This window comes from Tetrahymena thermophila, assembly GCF_000189635.1.
Source record: "Tetrahymena thermophila SB210 genomic scaffold scf_8254747, whole genome shotgun sequence".
NCBI classification, from domain to species: domain Eukaryota; phylum Ciliophora; class Oligohymenophorea; order Hymenostomatida; family Tetrahymenidae; genus Tetrahymena; species Tetrahymena thermophila.
This window is the reverse complement of record NW_002476507.1, coordinates 143,592-162,128: the sequence shown is the minus strand read 5'-3', so window position 1 is coordinate 162,128 and position 18,537 is coordinate 143,592. Positions and strand designations below refer to the sequence as shown.

At 22.1% G+C, this 18,537-nt stretch overlaps 5 protein-coding genes across 5 annotated transcripts; 2 read left to right on the top strand and 3 right to left on the bottom strand. All coding sequences in view use genetic code 6, as the record gives it.

The window, feature by feature from the left end:
- Positions 1 to 312: 312 nt before the first annotated feature.
- TTHERM_00141180 (hypothetical protein) lies at positions 313 to 6,764 on the bottom strand (the record flags this gene model as incomplete). Its single annotated transcript, XM_001011055.2, has 7 exons — positions 313 to 1,188; positions 1,492 to 2,608; positions 2,660 to 2,868; positions 2,920 to 4,118; positions 4,267 to 4,844; positions 4,902 to 5,811; positions 6,263 to 6,764. The coding sequence occupies 7 exons, from the start codon at positions 6,762 to 6,764 to the stop codon at positions 313 to 315; spliced, it is 5,391 nt and encodes a 1,796-aa protein (XP_001011055.2).
- A 3,081-nt stretch (positions 6,765 to 9,845) lies between these two features.
- TTHERM_00141170 (phospholipid hydroperoxide glutathione peroxidase) lies at positions 9,846 to 10,484 on the bottom strand (the record flags this gene model as incomplete). The annotated part of the gene is made up of 1 exon (XM_001011054.3): positions 9,846 to 10,484. One exon carries the CDS (start codon positions 10,482 to 10,484, stop codon positions 9,846 to 9,848), a length of 639 nt encoding a protein of 212 aa, XP_001011054.2.
- Positions 10,485 to 11,538: 1,054 nt separating this feature from the next.
- On the bottom strand, positions 11,539 to 12,243 carry TTHERM_000141169 (hypothetical protein; the record flags this gene model as incomplete). The annotated part of the gene is made up of 3 exons (XM_012796335.1): positions 11,539 to 11,706; positions 11,776 to 11,941; positions 12,020 to 12,243. 3 exons carry the CDS (start codon positions 12,241 to 12,243, stop codon positions 11,539 to 11,541), a joined length of 558 nt encoding a protein of 185 aa, XP_012651789.1.
- A 1,056-nt stretch (positions 12,244 to 13,299) lies between these two features.
- TTHERM_00141150 (hypothetical protein) lies at positions 13,300 to 14,574 on the top strand (the record flags this gene model as incomplete). Its single annotated transcript, XM_001011052.1, has 1 exon — positions 13,300 to 14,574. One exon carries the CDS (start codon positions 13,300 to 13,302, stop codon positions 14,572 to 14,574), a length of 1,275 nt encoding a protein of 424 aa, XP_001011052.1.
- A 746-nt stretch (positions 14,575 to 15,320) lies between these two features.
- On the top strand, positions 15,321 to 17,976 carry TTHERM_00141130 (transmembrane protein, putative; the record flags this gene model as incomplete). Its single annotated transcript, XM_001011050.3, has 6 exons — positions 15,321 to 15,423; positions 15,550 to 15,651; positions 15,826 to 16,216; positions 16,307 to 16,444; positions 16,559 to 16,767; positions 16,850 to 17,976. The coding sequence occupies 6 exons, from the start codon at positions 15,321 to 15,323 to the stop codon at positions 17,974 to 17,976; spliced, it is 2,070 nt and encodes a 689-aa protein (XP_001011050.2).
- Between the last annotated feature and the right edge of the window lie 561 nt (positions 17,977 to 18,537).

The following is an 18,537-nucleotide window of genomic DNA, read 5'->3' as shown; positions in this document are numbered from 1 at the left end:
TTTTTGACTTCTTACTTTATTTAGTTTTTTAGTGATGAGTTATATGAGCTAATATATAAAAATTCTAAGAAAGTATTTTTATAAACAAATAAAGTTTTTCAATAAAAAAAAACATAAAAAAATATTAAACATCACTTATTTTTTTGGATGATATTTTAATCAAAGATATTTACTGCATAAAAAGATATAATATTTACAATTAACTTTTAAATGGTAAAAATAATTACTAATTTCGTAGAATTTAATTGATTATTATTGGCAAATCTTAAATATATTTTTATTTTCATTTTCCGGCTTAATAATTATTTACAGTCACTTAATGATAAACCTCATTTTCCTATTTAATAGTGATTAATTTTATTTTTAAATTTAAACTAAATAATTTACATTCTTTTCATCCAAGTTTCTTTATTATTGTGATTCTTCATCTTCTTCTTGGTTATTATTTTCATCTTCTAATGATTTATCTTCTTTGCTACAATCTATCATATTTATTTCAATAGAACTTTCCTTTAAAAACCTTTTTTCTTAAGAATGCTTTTGTTAATTTTACAATTAAGATTAGAGTTTATTTAAAAAATTGTTAGTATCTTTTTAAAACTATAAATCAATTTGAGATCCTGCTTTTTATTTTTAAGGAGAGTCTAATTCTTTAAGAGGTTGTTCTTAAACGGCTTAAATTCTCAAATTTTCTATTTAGAAGCTCTGTCCTCTGTTTCTATTTTTGAATGTAGGAATATCTTTCGAAAATTTACTCAGCCTTGGTATAAGTTATAGAGTTTTGCTTTTATTTTCTGAGTTTGGATCGAAAGAATCTTGCTTTTATTCGTTTGGATTCTAACATTAATTCTATTATAGCTACTTCTATTTTTACATTCTTAAACTAGCAACTAAATTATTTTCACTTCTTATTTTGTTTATAGTACTCAAATTAGATTTATCTCTTAGGTCATAACCTTCTTTATCTTTAATCATCAAATGGTAACTTAAAATTGTAAATGTAAGTTAATCAACTATTTTAATTAATATTTCTGGCTCATCGTTTATTTTTGGAGTTCCCCAAATATGGATAATACCATTAATAATTTAGCAATTTAGCCACTAAGGCAGAGGATTATTTTAATTCAAACCAATAGGGCTATAATTAGCCTTTAGAAATCTTTTTAAGCAGTAGCAGCAACTATCTTCCTATTAAAAAAATAAAAAGTCAATTAAGAATATGATTAATCTTTTATTCTTAAAACTTAATAAAAGAAATTAATTTTTTTCTAAAACTTTTTAAAAAATAATTAAAAAATGTTTTAGCCTGGCTGCTAAATTAAAATTAAGTTTCAAGCTGTAAAAATTAAATATTTAGATTTAAAATATTGCTTGAAATTAACCTCTAAAATTTAACGAAAAATTTTTTGAAATTAAATAAATAAATAAATTTAATTTATAAATTTTAATGAAAAATAAAAATTTAGTTATTTATGTATGAATTTTATTTACTTAATCTCTTTTATAAGCTTCTACTCTCAATAATTAATGAGAAAATAAATGTAGGCTTTCACCAATTGCAGGGCTAATTCTATTTGGGCTATTCAAAGTTATTCCTGATATTTCTAGAATAAGAATCTCTTATAAAAGATACATATCGTTTTATTAATTTGGGAATTTAGCTTTTAGTATTTCTAATATTAGTTCTGTTTTCAAAATAATTTCAGGAAAAGGATTTAAATTTTCTAAAACTTCTTCTTTATCTTTCTATTATTCTTCTTATTCTTTGATGTAGTCTTAGGATTTTATAGCAAAATTTAATCTTGGAGAGTTTAATTTATTCTGACTTTAAAAATTTGAGTTTATCGGATTCATATCTTTAAAAGCATAGCTTTCAAACTCAGGCATTTATACCTTAGTTTCAATGTTATTTAATGTTTATTCATTTGATTAGTCTTTACATCCATTTTATATTAGCTTCCTATCTGTTAATGCATTATGCTCTGAATTTATGTCTAAAACATTACTTGCATGTTAGCTTTCTCTCTTTGATTCTATGGAATTGTTTTGTATTTCACTTTATTAATTTTTTTAAGAATGATGTTTCAAGACTAATGGACTTTAGACTATTAGATCAGTTTTATTTTCATTAGGATTCTTTTAAACTACTTTATTTTTTTGAACCTCAAATTTATATTTGATTTCAGCAAATTATTTATACCAATCTTTATCTGTATTTGTTTTTTTACCTAATCTCTTCAAATATTAGAGAGCTTTTTATGTCTATTAATCTTTATTTAAAATTATTTAGTAGCAAAATCTCTTTACCATTCTTACAAGTCTACTGTCAATAAACTCAAATTCTCTAGGGTCAATGTTAATAAACCTCTTTTGATTGTCTAAATACACCTTATACACACGTGCCATAATTTCAATAGTATTTAATGCCTTATGAGTTTAGTACTCTTACAAAATTTGATTATTAAAGTTCTTATTGACTGATAAAAAGAACTTCCATAATTTTTCAGCTTCTTCCCATATCTCATTCATTAAAACAATTTATTTCTTATAGACTTCTCCAACTACTGCAGATTCACTGCTATAAAGATAAAATTTCTTCATGATAAATCTATTTTTTTAAATTTTGTTTATCTTGAAATAATATCAAATTTTAATTTACGTGTATATTTCTGCTCTGTATTTCCAAATTCCAAAAACACCAAGTATAGGACCTACAATTTAAATTATAAGCTGTACTACATAGAGGAAAGGGATTTAAGTAAACTCGAATTCAAATTCATCATAGGTTGTTGAATAACTATCAGTTGCTTCTATTCTTATTCTATATGATTAAAGTAATGAAGTAATTGATTTTATTCCACTAAAACCCTTTTAATTAAAAAAACTTTTTAAATTGGATTTTAAATTTAAAAAACATACCAAATTAAAACTATTAAATTCTATCCAACTTCCAGTTGTGATTTAAGTTAATTAATCGCCTTCTATTAAAAAAGCAGTATAAGTGATTGGTAAGTTATCCTTTTACCTGAAAGTTGTCATGTCAAAAGAAAACTAAAATCTTGATTCTACTTCTAAATGGCCACTAGAGTATTATTTATTTAGCTAAGTTTATAGATTGTTTTCTTAAAATAATTATATTGGAGAATAGAGATTTATAAAGGTTAAATTTGATAAAGGAATTTTATTTGAGATTTCATAGTTGCTCGAGTCTTAAATTATAAAATCTAAAATACATTTCGTCAAATTAGATGTAGAATTTGCAATTTATAAATTTTAGCCAATAATCTAATTTACATACTATGTCTAACCTGATATTTATAGGCTAGTTAAATCGTCAGAAAACGAAGCAATTACTCCATCAAGTTATCTTTTTACAAATTTCCCATAAGAAGTAATTTGAATTAAAACACTAATTTGCAAAGAGGGAGTAGAAATAATATTGGAAGTAGAATTACCTTACACATTATAATTAAAAAATAAAGAACTTTGAACAAAAAACCTAATCGAATATTAAACTAAGGAAAAAACAAGAGTTTATTTGATATCATTTTAAATATTTTAAATCTATTATTGTGTTCCAACTTTAGCTTAAGTAAAGTTTTTGTCATCAAAGAAATTCAAGTAAAATGGTATCTTTGAATCCAACTTAGATGTGAGGAATCCCTCACTATCTAAGTATCCTTAGCTAATTAAATTAGAATAGATTTATATAGATAATACTTAATTTATGTTTTGTGTAATAAAATTATCAGCATTAAGCGAAATTAAACATTCCAAAATTATAATATTTTCTCCTTTTTTCTCATTAGAAAATGTATTAACTGCACCAGTTTTATCAACTTGGATTTAAAGACTTTAAGTTTTTTAATAAAATGTTATCCAATAAGGAAGAAGTTAAACTTCATAGTTCCTATAGTAATAAGCATTAGATATCTTCACTTAAGTCTAAATATAGAGAGGAACAAAATACATTTTAGCAGTCTATCCAACTAATAGACTTTAGCTATTACTCAAATCTTCATAGTATATACTCCCTTAAGTATTTGTATATTAAACTTAAATTTATGTATGAAGGATTAAGTCAGTATTAATAGGAATGTACCTCAAACCTCTATTTCCTAATTATTTAAAATAATTTCTTGAATATTTTATATTTCTTTAAAAAATTTAAAATATCTTTGGAGGAAACTTCTTTAAATAATAAAATTTTTTAACTGTAATCTAAATAATTTTTAAATATTTTAATATATGAAATTAAAATATTACCAATAAAATATGCATTTTTTTGATCTGGAGTAACACAAACACTGTTGCTATTTTCATTAGGAAATTCAAGTTTTGATTAAATATAAGGATTTTAAATGTCTTAGATATTAACTATAACTAATTATCCTTTTTCAATTTATGTAACTATCAAATATTGCTCATTAAATATTGCTGTTAGACTTTATGCCCAGCCATCAACTGGTTGAATACTAATTATATAAGGTGACATTTTATTTTAAATATTGACTATCACAAGACCCATAAATCCAAAGCAAACATAAGCATTTTTTTCATCTTAAGAGAGAATCAAATACTCAGCTCCAATTTTATTGATCAAATAAGTTAATTGGAGTTTATAATTTGAAAAATCAAAGAAAAATAAACCTACCTCGCGACAAGCACATATTATAGTAGAAGTATCATTTGTAATCTAGCATTTTTCAAAGCTACAAGGATATTTATCATTTAAAAATAAGCCAATCAAACTAACAGAATAAGGATTGACTGCATTTAACACAGCAAATCCATAATAACCATTTGCCACTACTATTATTTTATTTTTTTCGTTGTAGGTTACTCTTAATTTATAAAAATATCAATAAATATTTTAAAATAATTTAAAAAATGATACTTACCCATTAACTGCATTAGATATTAAAGTAGGATCAATTGGAGTCACGTTATTAACAAAATTTATGTTTGTCATATCAGTAATATTGTAAGTTATTAGACCATCTTATGTACCTGCAACAAACATAGCATTTAATTCTTCATTTACTTAGACACCTCCATAATCTCCTTTTACAATTGGTATATATTTTACTAAGTTAGGATAATAGTTATCTTAGATGTCAAATATGTTTAAACCATAATGACTGTTAGTTTGAATAATGTATTTATTATTGCTAAGACATATAATTTACCAAGGAAAATATTCTGGAGATAAGTATGTTAAGGAAGACTAAAAGGTATTAAAAACGTTAGGAAAATCTTTATTAGTATTGATACTTACTTATTTAAAAATTAATAAAGACATGCCATTAGTTACAAATGCAAAAGCTTCATTGTTGTTTCTAGAAAAATATACATCATTTGATAGGTAGTTACCATTTAATTTTTGAACAAAAACAGGCTTTTAATAATTCTTGTTTTATATTTCAAATAATACTAAACCTATACTGCGTTGTCCTAGCATTAAAAAAAGACCATCAGAAGTAATTGCGATGCTTTATTACACTTAAGGAGTTAAATACAAATTGACAAAATTTAAAGGTACAACATTTGTTGAACCTATTGGTTAGCTAAAAACCGATTAAACATTTGAGTAAAAGAGACCATAGTAAGCATCAACTGAATAAATAGAAGTCTGATCTGGTGTAAATAAACAATCCCAAAATACAAATGCAGGATTTTAATTCACTCTAATAATAATTTGTTGTTTTTGTCTTACGTCTATTATTTAAATTCCAGCAAGGGCATTAGACACACAAATATGGGTTTCATCTGGGCTGAGTCTTACTCTATAAGATTCACCTGAAGGTATTCCTTTTTTTATGGTAAATAATTAATTGAAGAAAACTTTTAGATTTTAAAATAATCAGAATTTATCAAAAATACGCACATTTACCATAAAATATTATTTTTTTGATATAAATTTGTAATTAAGAATTTAGTTTACAATTTTTAATATTTTAAGAATTTCAAGTATCATGAACATAATATTTCCATTATATACCTTGATCTTAATTAAATTAATGTTACTATTACCTATTTCTGTTAGTTTACTTCAGTTTAAGATTGGGTGATTTATAAAATAAAGGAAATTGAATTTTAGTTTGCTAATTGAATTAAATGCAAAGGTATGAATAATAATTAGGTTTTGTTTTAGTAGTCAATAATAATTTACTGACTGATTTTATCTAGTTAAATATAGATATTAGATACGATTTATGTGTAATTATTTTTCTAATTTTATTAAAAAATATAAATTATTTACCATTTTTGGATATTGTTTTTGGATTCTTCGGATCAGAGATATCAATGCAAAAAATTATTCCATTTCCAAGAGCAAATAAATAATTTGAGTCAGATGTAATTTCTAAAGCTTGTATATGCAAATATAATTACCATTTCGAAAGTAGAACAGGGTTTGTAATATTTGAAATGTCATATATTACTACACCATCTAAAAGGTCTCCAATAAACAAAATATTTTTTTTGACTTATAAATACTATGCTTATAAGGCAGCTATGTTCCCAACAATTGTCGTTTGAAGAATATTAGCCAGAGATATTATATATACTCCTCCTTCTCTTGCAGAAATAAATGCATATTAATTATCTTCACTAAGCACTGATAAGTAAGTATTCTAGCCTTTTAGGTTAAATAAATTGAAATCTAAGATGGGATTAGGTTCAAAGACTAATTGCCTGCAAATAATATTAGTAACTGTGAGTAAAGTTATCCATATTTATAAAATTTGCGACTTTTTTATCATAATTTTAATAGTCTTTAAAATAATATTTGCTTATTTTAATTTGATATAAATCTTTCTATCTATTTTTATTGCTTTTTTTCTTTTTTAAAAGTAATCATTCTATTTTTTGTTTTTATTCAGCTTTAATTTAAAAAAAAACAATGGGAAATTGAAATAATGTAAATTAGCTAAATAACAATACTTTCACTAATCAGTAAAGAGAGAATATTAATTTTAAAATTAGTTCAAGCAATCAATTAAAAAATACAAATTTTAGCATAATAATTCACCATAAATAAAGGAATTGGCAAACTGCTTTCAATTTTATGAAGTTAGTTGAACAATAAATATATCAATATTTTAAAAAAATATTATTTTAAACATGAATGGGAAAATATTATTGGTAATTCATACTTTGAATTTTTATTTAGAAAAGTAAAAAATCTCTATATCACGACATAAAAATATAGAATCATTTATTTTATCAAAAAACCTAACTTACATTGAATATGAATTAAGTTAATTGTTAAATTTAGAAAAACTCAAACAAAGTTTATTTAGCCTATGATTAGTGATCGTAAAGAATTCATAATCTATTTAAAATTAAAATACTCCAATATTATTCATTCAGGTTAAAAATTGAATTTTTATTTCTGTCATAAAGAGAAACAAAATATTTTAAATTTAAACCTATTTTTTAAATTCCAAAAAATACATTTTAAAATATTGAGAAAATTAATATAATTTAATTTTTACTGGAGACATTTAATTAAATAAAAATTGCTTTATGATTGATAAACTGTTATTCTTAAGTTTATAGTATCTCTAGCAAATGATAAGACAATATACTAAATAAATTTAATCTATTTACATATTTAAATGTGTAAATAAAAGTGATCTAAAGTTCCTGGAATGAAAAAAAATTTACAAAAAACGAATATTATTATGTATTATTACTTTAATTATTTTACAAATTTTTTTAATCACAAAACATAATTTATCAACTAAAAGGAATTAAATTTTTATCACTCTAAATCATTTATTTTTTAAAATAAAAAGTATATTTTTATTTATTAAACAGAATTAATTAATATATTGAACTATTTTTTTACCTCAAATCTTATTGAAAGAATTATATTACGTTTTTTCTAAAAAGTAAGTGTTAACTATTGAAATTCTTCAATATATTTATCTTTTAAAATCTAAAAAAATAAAATTAATATGAAAGTATTAATAATTTCTTTTTCAAATATTATTTATTTTTTTATTAAATGTTTTGATGTTATTGTGTATGTTTATGGTATAAATTTATTAGATAAATTTATGCCAATTATTATTGTTAAGTTTACTTTTTTAGAATAAACTCCCTATTAATAATAATTAGGAAATGTTTTTAAGCATATTATTTTAGAATTTAATTTAAAAATATATTTATAATATATTAATTTTTATTAAATATTATAATTTAATCCTGAAATCCTGATAATTTTTGGCTAAATAATAACATATATGTTATTTAGATATAATTTATCAATAAAAAACAAATTGATAATATCTTAAAAATAAATATTAGCTAATGCATATGAAGATATACTGTGTTTGTTTGTAATTAAAATCAAAAAAATGTAAGTATAAAGTTTTGATTTTTCAAAAATTTTAAAATCAGTCTTCAAAAAAACATTTTGATGAGTTTGACGAAAATACTCTCCCTATTTTTACATCCTGTTTAAAATTGATTTCAGCAAATTATTTATACCATTCTTTACTTGTATATATTGAAAAAAAATTATTATTTTATTATTTTCAAGATTAAATTTTAATAGTAGAAAGAATAATATTTAAAACATGAAATTTATTCATACTATATTTAACAAATTTTAGATAAGAAATTGTTTACAAAAATTACAAATAAGAAAATAAAGAATAAATAGAAATCGTTTTTATTGGTTTAATGATGTAGAATTTTTATGCTCCTCAACATTAGTTTTTGATTATAATAAATTATCTTAAAAAATAAGGCTATAATTATCATATCAGTAACTTATTGATCTATAAATAATTATAACACTAAATTTAATTAATCAATAATCATAGAAATAATTAATATTCTTAAAATAAATTGAAATTTTATCAAAATTATGTAACATATTCAGTTTCAAAGTAAAATTTTACATTAAATTTAATAAATCAAAATTAGAAATAAGTATTTAATTTTACAAATATTCATTAAATACTAAAATCTGGTACCATGCTTCTAAATTATACCTTTAGCTGAATGTTAGTTTAAACGAAGATGACAAAAAATAATACGAATTTTTATTTAATTCATTATTTTTAAATAGTATAATAAATTGAGAAAAGGATATTTTATTTTTTTTATATCAATTGCAATATTACTAAATGACACTTACTATAATAATATAGTAATTTTTTAATTGTTTCAAAAATAATAATACCATAATGTCTTTTAATTAAGATGTATTATAATATATGATATCTCTAGGATGAGGTAAAACATTTTTGAAAAACATTATTTTTATAGTTATTCAACAAACAAAATTGTGAAAATATACTGATTTTTTCATTTATTTATATAAAATATAATAAGTTTCAATAAAGTTGTAATGTCTATTTAAAAATTTTAGTTAAAAAAAGTTATGATGAATATTTAACTTAATCTTTCAATAAAAAATCCTAAATAATCAGATATTTCTAGTATAAGATAGTCTTTTTATGAAAAAAATAATATCATTTCTAAGTTAAAACATAAATTTTAATTTAACCTATTATAAATCAGATGAGATTATGGACTCATTTTTAATTAGGAATTTATTTATAAAAACTGATTTAAAAAATAACCACTATTTTATTTATTTAACCCATATTTTTATTTAAAAATTCTATCAAATAAAAATAAATTCTATTGATTTTTTTACAGATATTATTAAATTTAATTAGATAATTTAAAACATTTAAATTTTTTTAAATATGACAAATTATTTATAGCTCTTAAACATATTAATACAAAAATAAATTGATTTCATTAGTATACTATTTAACAATAAATATTTTATTTTTTTATAAATTTGATATATATTAATTTCAAGCTTTAAGCATAGCTTCAATATCAGCTATCATATCGTTAGGATTAACTTTAGGACTAGCAAATTTATGAACCTTACCATCGGGTCCAATTAAAAATTTAGCAAAGTTCCAAGGAATCTATCTAGTTTTACCTGTTTCTTTGTTATGAAGCTCAGAGTTAAATCTGAGGAATTTGAAGATTTCATTACAGTTTTCTCCATTTACCTCTACTTTGTCGAAAAGAGTAAAGTCAACATTAAAGTTTGTTACGACGTATTCTTTGATTTTTGCATTATCCCAAGGTTCTTAGCCCATGAATTAGTTTGCAGGGAATGCTAAGATTTCAAATCCTTATGATTTATATTTCTTATAGAGTTAAACTAATTAGGTATAGTGATCTGAGGTTAAACCGCACTTGCATGCAACATTAACAACTAAAAGGCACTTTCTATCCTTAAATTCACTCATATTTCTTAAATTGCCATCAATATCTTTTGCAGAATAATTGAAGAAATTATCTTAAGTAGGTTTTATATTTTCATAATCAGTTTTAGCTACAGCTTTGAATAACAAACTACCCATTTTATTTTCTAATTGCTTTTATTAAATTGAATTTTTGTTTTGATTAATTTAATTTAATATTAATTTATGGTGCATAAAATTTGACTATTTGAAGAAAAATATTATTAAAAAAGAAATTTCAAGGAATATTAATTTGAACTGTAGAAAAGAAATATCATCATATGACTATTATTAAAATTCAGATATTCGTCAAAAAAATACTTGTGTTATAAAGAGAGTGACATCAATTAGAAATAAAAAATAGGTCTTAATGATTCAAAACAAAATAATAAATTATTTATATATTCAAATTGAATAAAAAAGAAATTTTCTGGAATGCTGGTTTAGATTATTTGGTTACTTAAACTTAATTAATAAATAATATCAAAGTAAATTGAAGATATAATATTGAATTAAATATAAATATACTATATATGCTAAATATTATTTTAGCTGTGTGCAATTGAGTGCTCTATCAATAGGAAATTGAAAAAATCTAAGTTTAAACAATATTCAAAGCTAGATTATATCTATGAATACTTTTATTTAACTTTAATTTATCATTTATAAAAAAATATATTCTCTCAAAATATATTTATCGAATATTAAATTTGTTGTCATATGCTAGAGAATTACAAAGCTAAGAATCAAATGATACTAAGAATTATTTCAGTGCCACTTTTAAACTGTTTTACTATTTTGTTACTAACATCTAATTTTATTCAACTTAATATTAATAAATAAAACAGAGCATCTCCAAAATAATTTTACTGTGAATAAAAAATAATAAAATATACTAATTATGTTGATATACAAAAATGTAGTATAGAGTGATAATGTTTGTTGGTAATAGTAATAAAGAGCTTATATATCAAATTTTAATTCAATAAGTCACAAACAAATTATCTAGACAAAACAAACAATTTAAAACATACAAATATTTGAATTATTAAGAATTTTCTATATTTACTAACTAAAATAATATTTTTTTCAAAATTATTTCTTTTTTACAAATTTAAAAATAATCTTTCATTTAACATTTTAGTTTTCAATATTTGAAAATCTTCATAAAACTTATTAATAAATATTATAATTGCCTTATTTTAACTAGATATTATATTGTGAAACAAAAGGGAAAAATTCCTTTTTTTCAAAGTAGTTTTTCTAATACAGGTTCAATTTCTTTTGGTTCAGTTTTAGGTCCGTAAAAACTATGAACTGTACCATCACTTTAAATCAAAAACTTAGCGAAATTCCATGGAATTTATTTAGAATTTCCAGTTTTTGGATCGTGAAGAGGACTGTTATTTCTCAAGTACTAAATTAAAAATTAAAATGGTAAATAATTTGAAAAAACTATGTTAAAATGAATTCGATAAATAAATACTTTGTAGATTTCATGGCAATCTTCTCCGTTAACATTTACTTTACCAAAGAGAACAAAATCTACGCCAAATTTAGTTACCACAAACTCTTTAATTTAAGGTGGATCCCAAGGCTCCTATCCCATAAATTAATTGGAAGGGAATGCAAGAATTTCCAAACCTCTCGATCTATATTAAATCAAAAGGTTAATTTAGAATTACTAAATAATATTTGTAAATCTATTATTAATTTTTAATGAAAATTACTTGTATTTCTTATACATTTCCACTAACTAAGTGTAGTGGTCAGATGTTAAACCTCATTTACATGCAACATTAACAACAATTATTGCTTTTCTATTTTAAAACTCTGACATTTTACGTAGATTTCCATCAATGTCAATAGCTTCTAGTGCCCAAAAGTTATTTGTTTTAGGCGTAAGTTTTTCAACACCAGTTTTAGCAACTGATTTGTAAAGGAGAGAACCCATCTATGCTTTTTAAGTAAAATATTATTGATTTATTATTTTAATCAAATATTATAATAAAATCAGATAAGAATTTTTTATATACAGAAATTTTTGATCTATTTAAGTTAATAAATTACACATATAAGTTCAGCTATATTTATTATTAGAATACTGTGCTAATAAAGAGTTAGTTTTGTGATAAATTATGAGCAATTTAATCTTATAAGTGTAAATAAATTGGTTTTTTAAAAAAAGAAATAAACTAAAATTAATTAGTTCATAAAAATTTAAAGCAAATAGAAAGTCTAAAAATGTTTTAAGATTATCAAAAATTTGTATCGAGATTAAAATATATTTATATTTTATTTCTTGATCTTGAATTCAAATTTATATGTTTTACAATAAAAAGTTTTTAATAAACCTTTTTGCAAAATGTTTAGAAATTCACATTTAATGAAGATAGAGTAGTTGATAAATAATTTAAATAAAAATTGACTTTATATTAAGGTTTTATTGTTAAAAATTTAGTAATAAATATCCAAAAATTCAGAGTATATTGCCAATTTAGTTTTATTTATATAAATTTGATATTTAATAATTATTTATCACAGCCAATAAGAAAAGAAATACAAGGTCAAAAAAAACTAATTTTCAAATATTTTCTTAATAGTAAATTAATTATTCGATTTTTAAACTAATATATGAAAATGTATTACTAAAGTTACTTTTTCTGTTATTTTATTACTTAAAAGCTTTTATAATATTTTAAGAGTATACATATTATGTTTATCATTCCTTCTCATTTTATTATAGTTTGTCATAAATAAAATAAGAGTTTTATAGCTAATTTAATAAATTGTTTAGAATCGTATTTTTATTAATAATAAAAAGCAATGGTACATAAATAAACCTTCTAAGTATCTTTATTTTATATTAATTTATTATTATTGGTAAACGGTAAAGAAGATAAAAATTTAGTTAATTTTTGATTTAGAATCACTCATTTATCTTCAATTAATTATTAATATTAAATACTATTGCTTATTTCTTAAAGGATCTTAAAATTTTTTGTAAATAATGTCATTGTTAAAGAATCAGTAACTTTAAAAAGAAGCAATTTAAAACTTTTCAAGATCATCTTCACCTGTAAGTAAACCAACAGGTAGATAAGGGGAGTATAGTCCCTATTCAAGTTAAAGCGCTATTTAAAAAATATTCTATTGTCCAGTTCATCCTGAAGAGAAAGTAGTTAGTTTTTGTAAGCTAGCAGAATGTGAATATAAATCAAGACTCCTATGTAGTATATGTTAAGCATATGAACATTTTCATAGCGAAGTATTTGCAGTACCTTTAGAACCTATAATAACTGGATAGTATAAAAAAGTAAAAAGAATATTTTATCCTTATTATGATTAAATTGAAAAGAAACAAGATGTGGAAAAAACTATTTCAATGATAAACACTAGATTAGATCAATATTTAAAAGAGTACACTCAACTCATAGAAGATTGTAGATAAAATTTGCTAGAATAGATGAAGAAATATAGAGAAGAAACTCTTTTTTTAGAAGGTTTATTATCAGAAGTTAAATAAAGTTATGAGCTAAGCTAAGACAATCGTAGATTGGTTGAAAATACAATTGTAGGAGTACTAAAAAAATTTGAAGAAAAGAATTCATCATAGGATCCTTTTAGGATAAAAATTATAAGTGATTAGTTAGGTGAAGATCTAGAAAATGTCTTAGATTATTTGAAAGATTCCTCTTAGAGCATGATTACTGGTTTAAAAATGACAAAAGACCACACTGTTAAACAAGCTTTAAACTTCAAATTTTCTGGTAGTTTAAAAGCTCCTTCTATTTAGTTAAAAGGTTAAATGCAAGCTATAAATACAATAAGAGAAAAAGAAAATCATAAATTTGCAATGCTTGAGCCTCGATTGCCATTCGATAGAAGAGTAGCAATCAGATTTAAGGTTTTAAATATATCAAACTATGTAGGTTTTGGGATTGGGTTAAGAAGTGTAATATAAACTAAATAAAACTTTGAATTAAAACATTATGGTCTTAATAAAGTTGGATGCTATATGCTTTATTATCATTAGTATACTCTATCTCATACAGACGAGTCTGTAAATATATAATATGAGGGATTTTAATTTTATAAAGGTGATTAAATAGATTTAGTATTTGATCCTAATAAAAAGTTATTAAAAATCGTTAAAAACAACAACGAAGCTTAATTTACTTTTAAAATACAGTTACCAGAAAATGATTACCTTCATGCTATGGTATCTTTATCAGATAAAACAGATGAAGTAGCTATTATTGAAACAATTATTGACGAAGAGTGATAAATTTTATTTATTTTATTCCATGTTTAAAAAAGTTTTTGATTTATTCTAATTAATATCTTATATAAAATATTTTTTATGGTCTTATTTATTATCAAATTAATGATATTCGACTTAAAAAACTAAAAATTAATTAAATTATTTATTTATTCAGCAAAAAAATATTTCTTTTTTTTTCATTAATTTAAATTATTTCCAAATTTTTTGATATCTAATTTCATTTAATACTATATGATAAGCTCCTTACTTTTTAATTATTTTTACAAATTAATAGATGCTATATTCCATTTTTATGAATATTATTTAGCCATATAAAAAAAGAAAAACAATTTTTAGTTTATAAAATTGAAAATTGTTCATAATTTTGAAATATGCACAAATGAGTTAATTAAATAGTTAAATTTTTTAAATCAATTTTTATTTAACAATTAGCACTTATTTTGGTTGTAAGTTGGTTAACATGTTTCCTTAATTTCAGAATGAAATGTCATTTTAGTCAACCTATCTATAGTTAATTTATTTAAGATTGAATAATTTAATTTTTACATCAGTCATATACATTTCGGTTTGGAATAGATAAAGATAGAACTAATTAAATATATTCATATTAGTATTTTATATACAATATTCATTCGAATGTAGCACTTTTTGTTCATTAAATTATTTTTTGTAATAAAAATATATTAAAAAGTTAATTAATTTAACAAGTACATAGGAAATTAAAGATTTATTTAGGTTAAATAGAAATGGAATTAGAGAAAGCGCTTTTTAGGATACATGAGAGACTTTTATCTCAGGATCACATTTAATAGATGGTCAAGATTGTTAAAATTACTTTTACAGTGCTTGGTAAACATTTTTACCTTTATATATTCTCCTTTTTATAGAATTAATTAATCAAACAAATAATCATATTTTTCAAATTGTTTTCTACTTAACTTTTTTTTAATATATTTTTATATGACTTAATATTAGGTCTTATAATGATTAGCGTTTTCTTTTATGCAAATTCAGTTCACAGAAATGTTGAGGGATGTGTCGGAAAAGCATATAATGGTTTTAGAGATAAGTATTTAGGTAAGTGTTTTTAACCCTTAATAATAAATAAAAAGTCATTATTATAAATGAAAATAAAAAGGCTAATTTGTATAAAATAAATATGGGCTACTTTGTTTTTTATTTTAAAAAAATCAATTAATATTTATAAAAGCTTTATTATTTGCTATTAATTGAATCATTTTTTAAATAAAGAAGGAGGATATCTTGCAAATGACACAGTTATTTTCATAAATATTTGTAATTATGATAAAACACTATAGCCTGAGCCCATGAGTCTATATAATTATACTTTCTATGATTCTCAAGTTTAAGGAGATAGGGAAAATGCAGCAGTTGATGAAAATAATTAAAATCCAAATAAAAACGCAACAGATCAAAATAGTGGCAATTCAAATATAAATAACAAGTAAAACAACAATACATAAAATAATAATATGACTGATAAGGCTGATCTAAGCGAATAACTCCCTTCTTACATTTTTTCTAAAAGAAAACAACTGAAAAGCCATTGCACAGAACAACCAAAACTGTAAGTGGAATAATCAGCTATTTCTTAAACACTTTACTATCCTAAAGAATTAAGGTAATACAAAAATATTGTTTTTATGAAAGAAGAAAATATTAGAATATTTATTTAATCAATTAATTTGTTAATTTTTAAATATAAAATTAGAGCTGTCAGAAATATAACAACTGCTGTAATGTATATTGAACCCACTTGTTATGCCTCTAATTCCTTTTCTGAAAAAGTAGTCTATTACATTCTAGGTGTAGAGCCTATCGTTATTAACGAAATAATTACAAATTTCAAGTAAGTTCTTCAAGCTTTAAATTAATTTTGCTAACATTCAATACTATTTTTATAGCTAATATTTCTATATTTCTACTTTATTTATAAAAATAATATTCAATATTTATTATTTAGGTATTAAGACATACACATAAAGAATATTCTTACTGATGAATCTTGGTCCTGGACTGTTGCACAGATTATTTCATATAGCTAGGACTATGCCCTCAACTACTTTTACTCTTTTATTAGAATAAATCTTGGACTATTTTACACTTCAGCTGTCTCCTCTTTGTATATTAAGATTAGTATAATATGTTCTCCTATCTTTATTCTTTTGATTAGTAATAATTTTATTTATTTATTCATTTTTAAATTTAATACAAATAATGCTTACTAATGAAATAATTTAAATAAATTTTATAGTGTACTGTGTTAAGTGTTTAGGTAGTTAAGACATTAACATAATGACATTGATTTAGACTTTTCCCTATATAGGCTTGTATTTACACGCTTTAAGAGGATAAAAGTCAGATGAGCTTGTTAAATCGTTTATGAAAATGATGCTGGTTATTTATTTTGTTTATTTATCAGCTCTTTTTATAGGTTCGCTAATTTTATTTCACAAGAGCATCCCTAAAGGTTTAGATGAAAATTTTTTAGCTTTACTAGCTGTACTTGAATTACTAATTATGCTTTTTGTTAGAACTAGAAGCAGCTTAAAATGGTTTCCTAGAGTATCAATACTTCTGATGTCTACCTTTCTCTTTTATACATAAAATACAATTTATGGATACTACAGCTCTTTACTAAATACAATTATTTTCTTTATTCTGGCATTTTTCTGTTATATCTTAGAAGAATTTGAAATACCTGCAGTTTCATGGAATGAATCATACCATTATACTCCATCCACCCATCGTCCCCGCGTATTATATTTCCCTATTTTCAATTTAGGCTGGTATTATGACTTACCTTAGCTTTGGACAATGTTTTATCCAATGTATGGAAGAGAACACTTCACTTAAGCTCAATTGTCTCTAGTGGATAGCAACTACATTCTCTTGAATTAAACTTTAGATAATGCAGAAAGAGGAAATAATAATGATTTAGGAATGTTAATGGACTTACAATAAAACGCTAACAATAATTAAAACAATAATGCAAATTAAAACGACTAAGCAGGTAATGTTGAAAATTAAAACTAAGCAAACAATTAAGATGGATAGCCTGTATAGGATATAGAAATGTAAAATAATAACTTAAGTAATTAAAGATAGTAAGCAAATAACCAAGGTAATCAAGCCTTGTAAAACAATTCCGAAGAGTTTTTTAGCGAAGATAACCCAAATAGAAGTAGAGAGTAGCATTTATTAGCTAGAGAAGAAAGAGCATCTGATAATATTTAAAGTAATTCTATCAACCCAAGTAGTGGATTTTATTAAGGTAGAGGGATCATGATTGGTGGTGGTTAAACTGCATCTTCAAGATAAAATGAAGGTTCGTAACAACGCAACCAAAATAATCCATCTGAATATTAGAAATTAGAGTGAAATCTTTCAAATAAAATTTATTTAAATTCTATAAAAATAGAAAATATATTTAAATTATTAAAATTATAAAAAGGAATTAATTTCTTTTAATTCTAATTTATTGTTTTAATCTTTTTTATACTGCTACAAAATATATTAATATTCATCAGTAGATAAAAGCATAAGTTCAGAATAAATTATCTTTAAATATTCATTATAATAAATATTTTTCTTTGCTATTTTTTTTAATTTTTAGTTAATTTTAATTAATTAGTTTAAAAATGTATATTTATAATAAATTATGATTTTTTATTGAAATAAATATTTAGTTTATATTTTGATTTCATAAATAATCATATTATTAATCAAATTTAAATTATTTTTTCATTAATTTTAACATTTCTGATAATCAAATTTTGTTATCAAAAATTTATTAATAATTAAAATAATACAGTAGGTACTCGCCTATAAGGATAGCTTTGGTATAAAGAGGAAAAATTTTCAAAATAAAAATATTTTTCATTTTTAAAAAGTACTTCATTTATCTTCATGAATTTTTTTCATATTTTTAAGTAAAACATA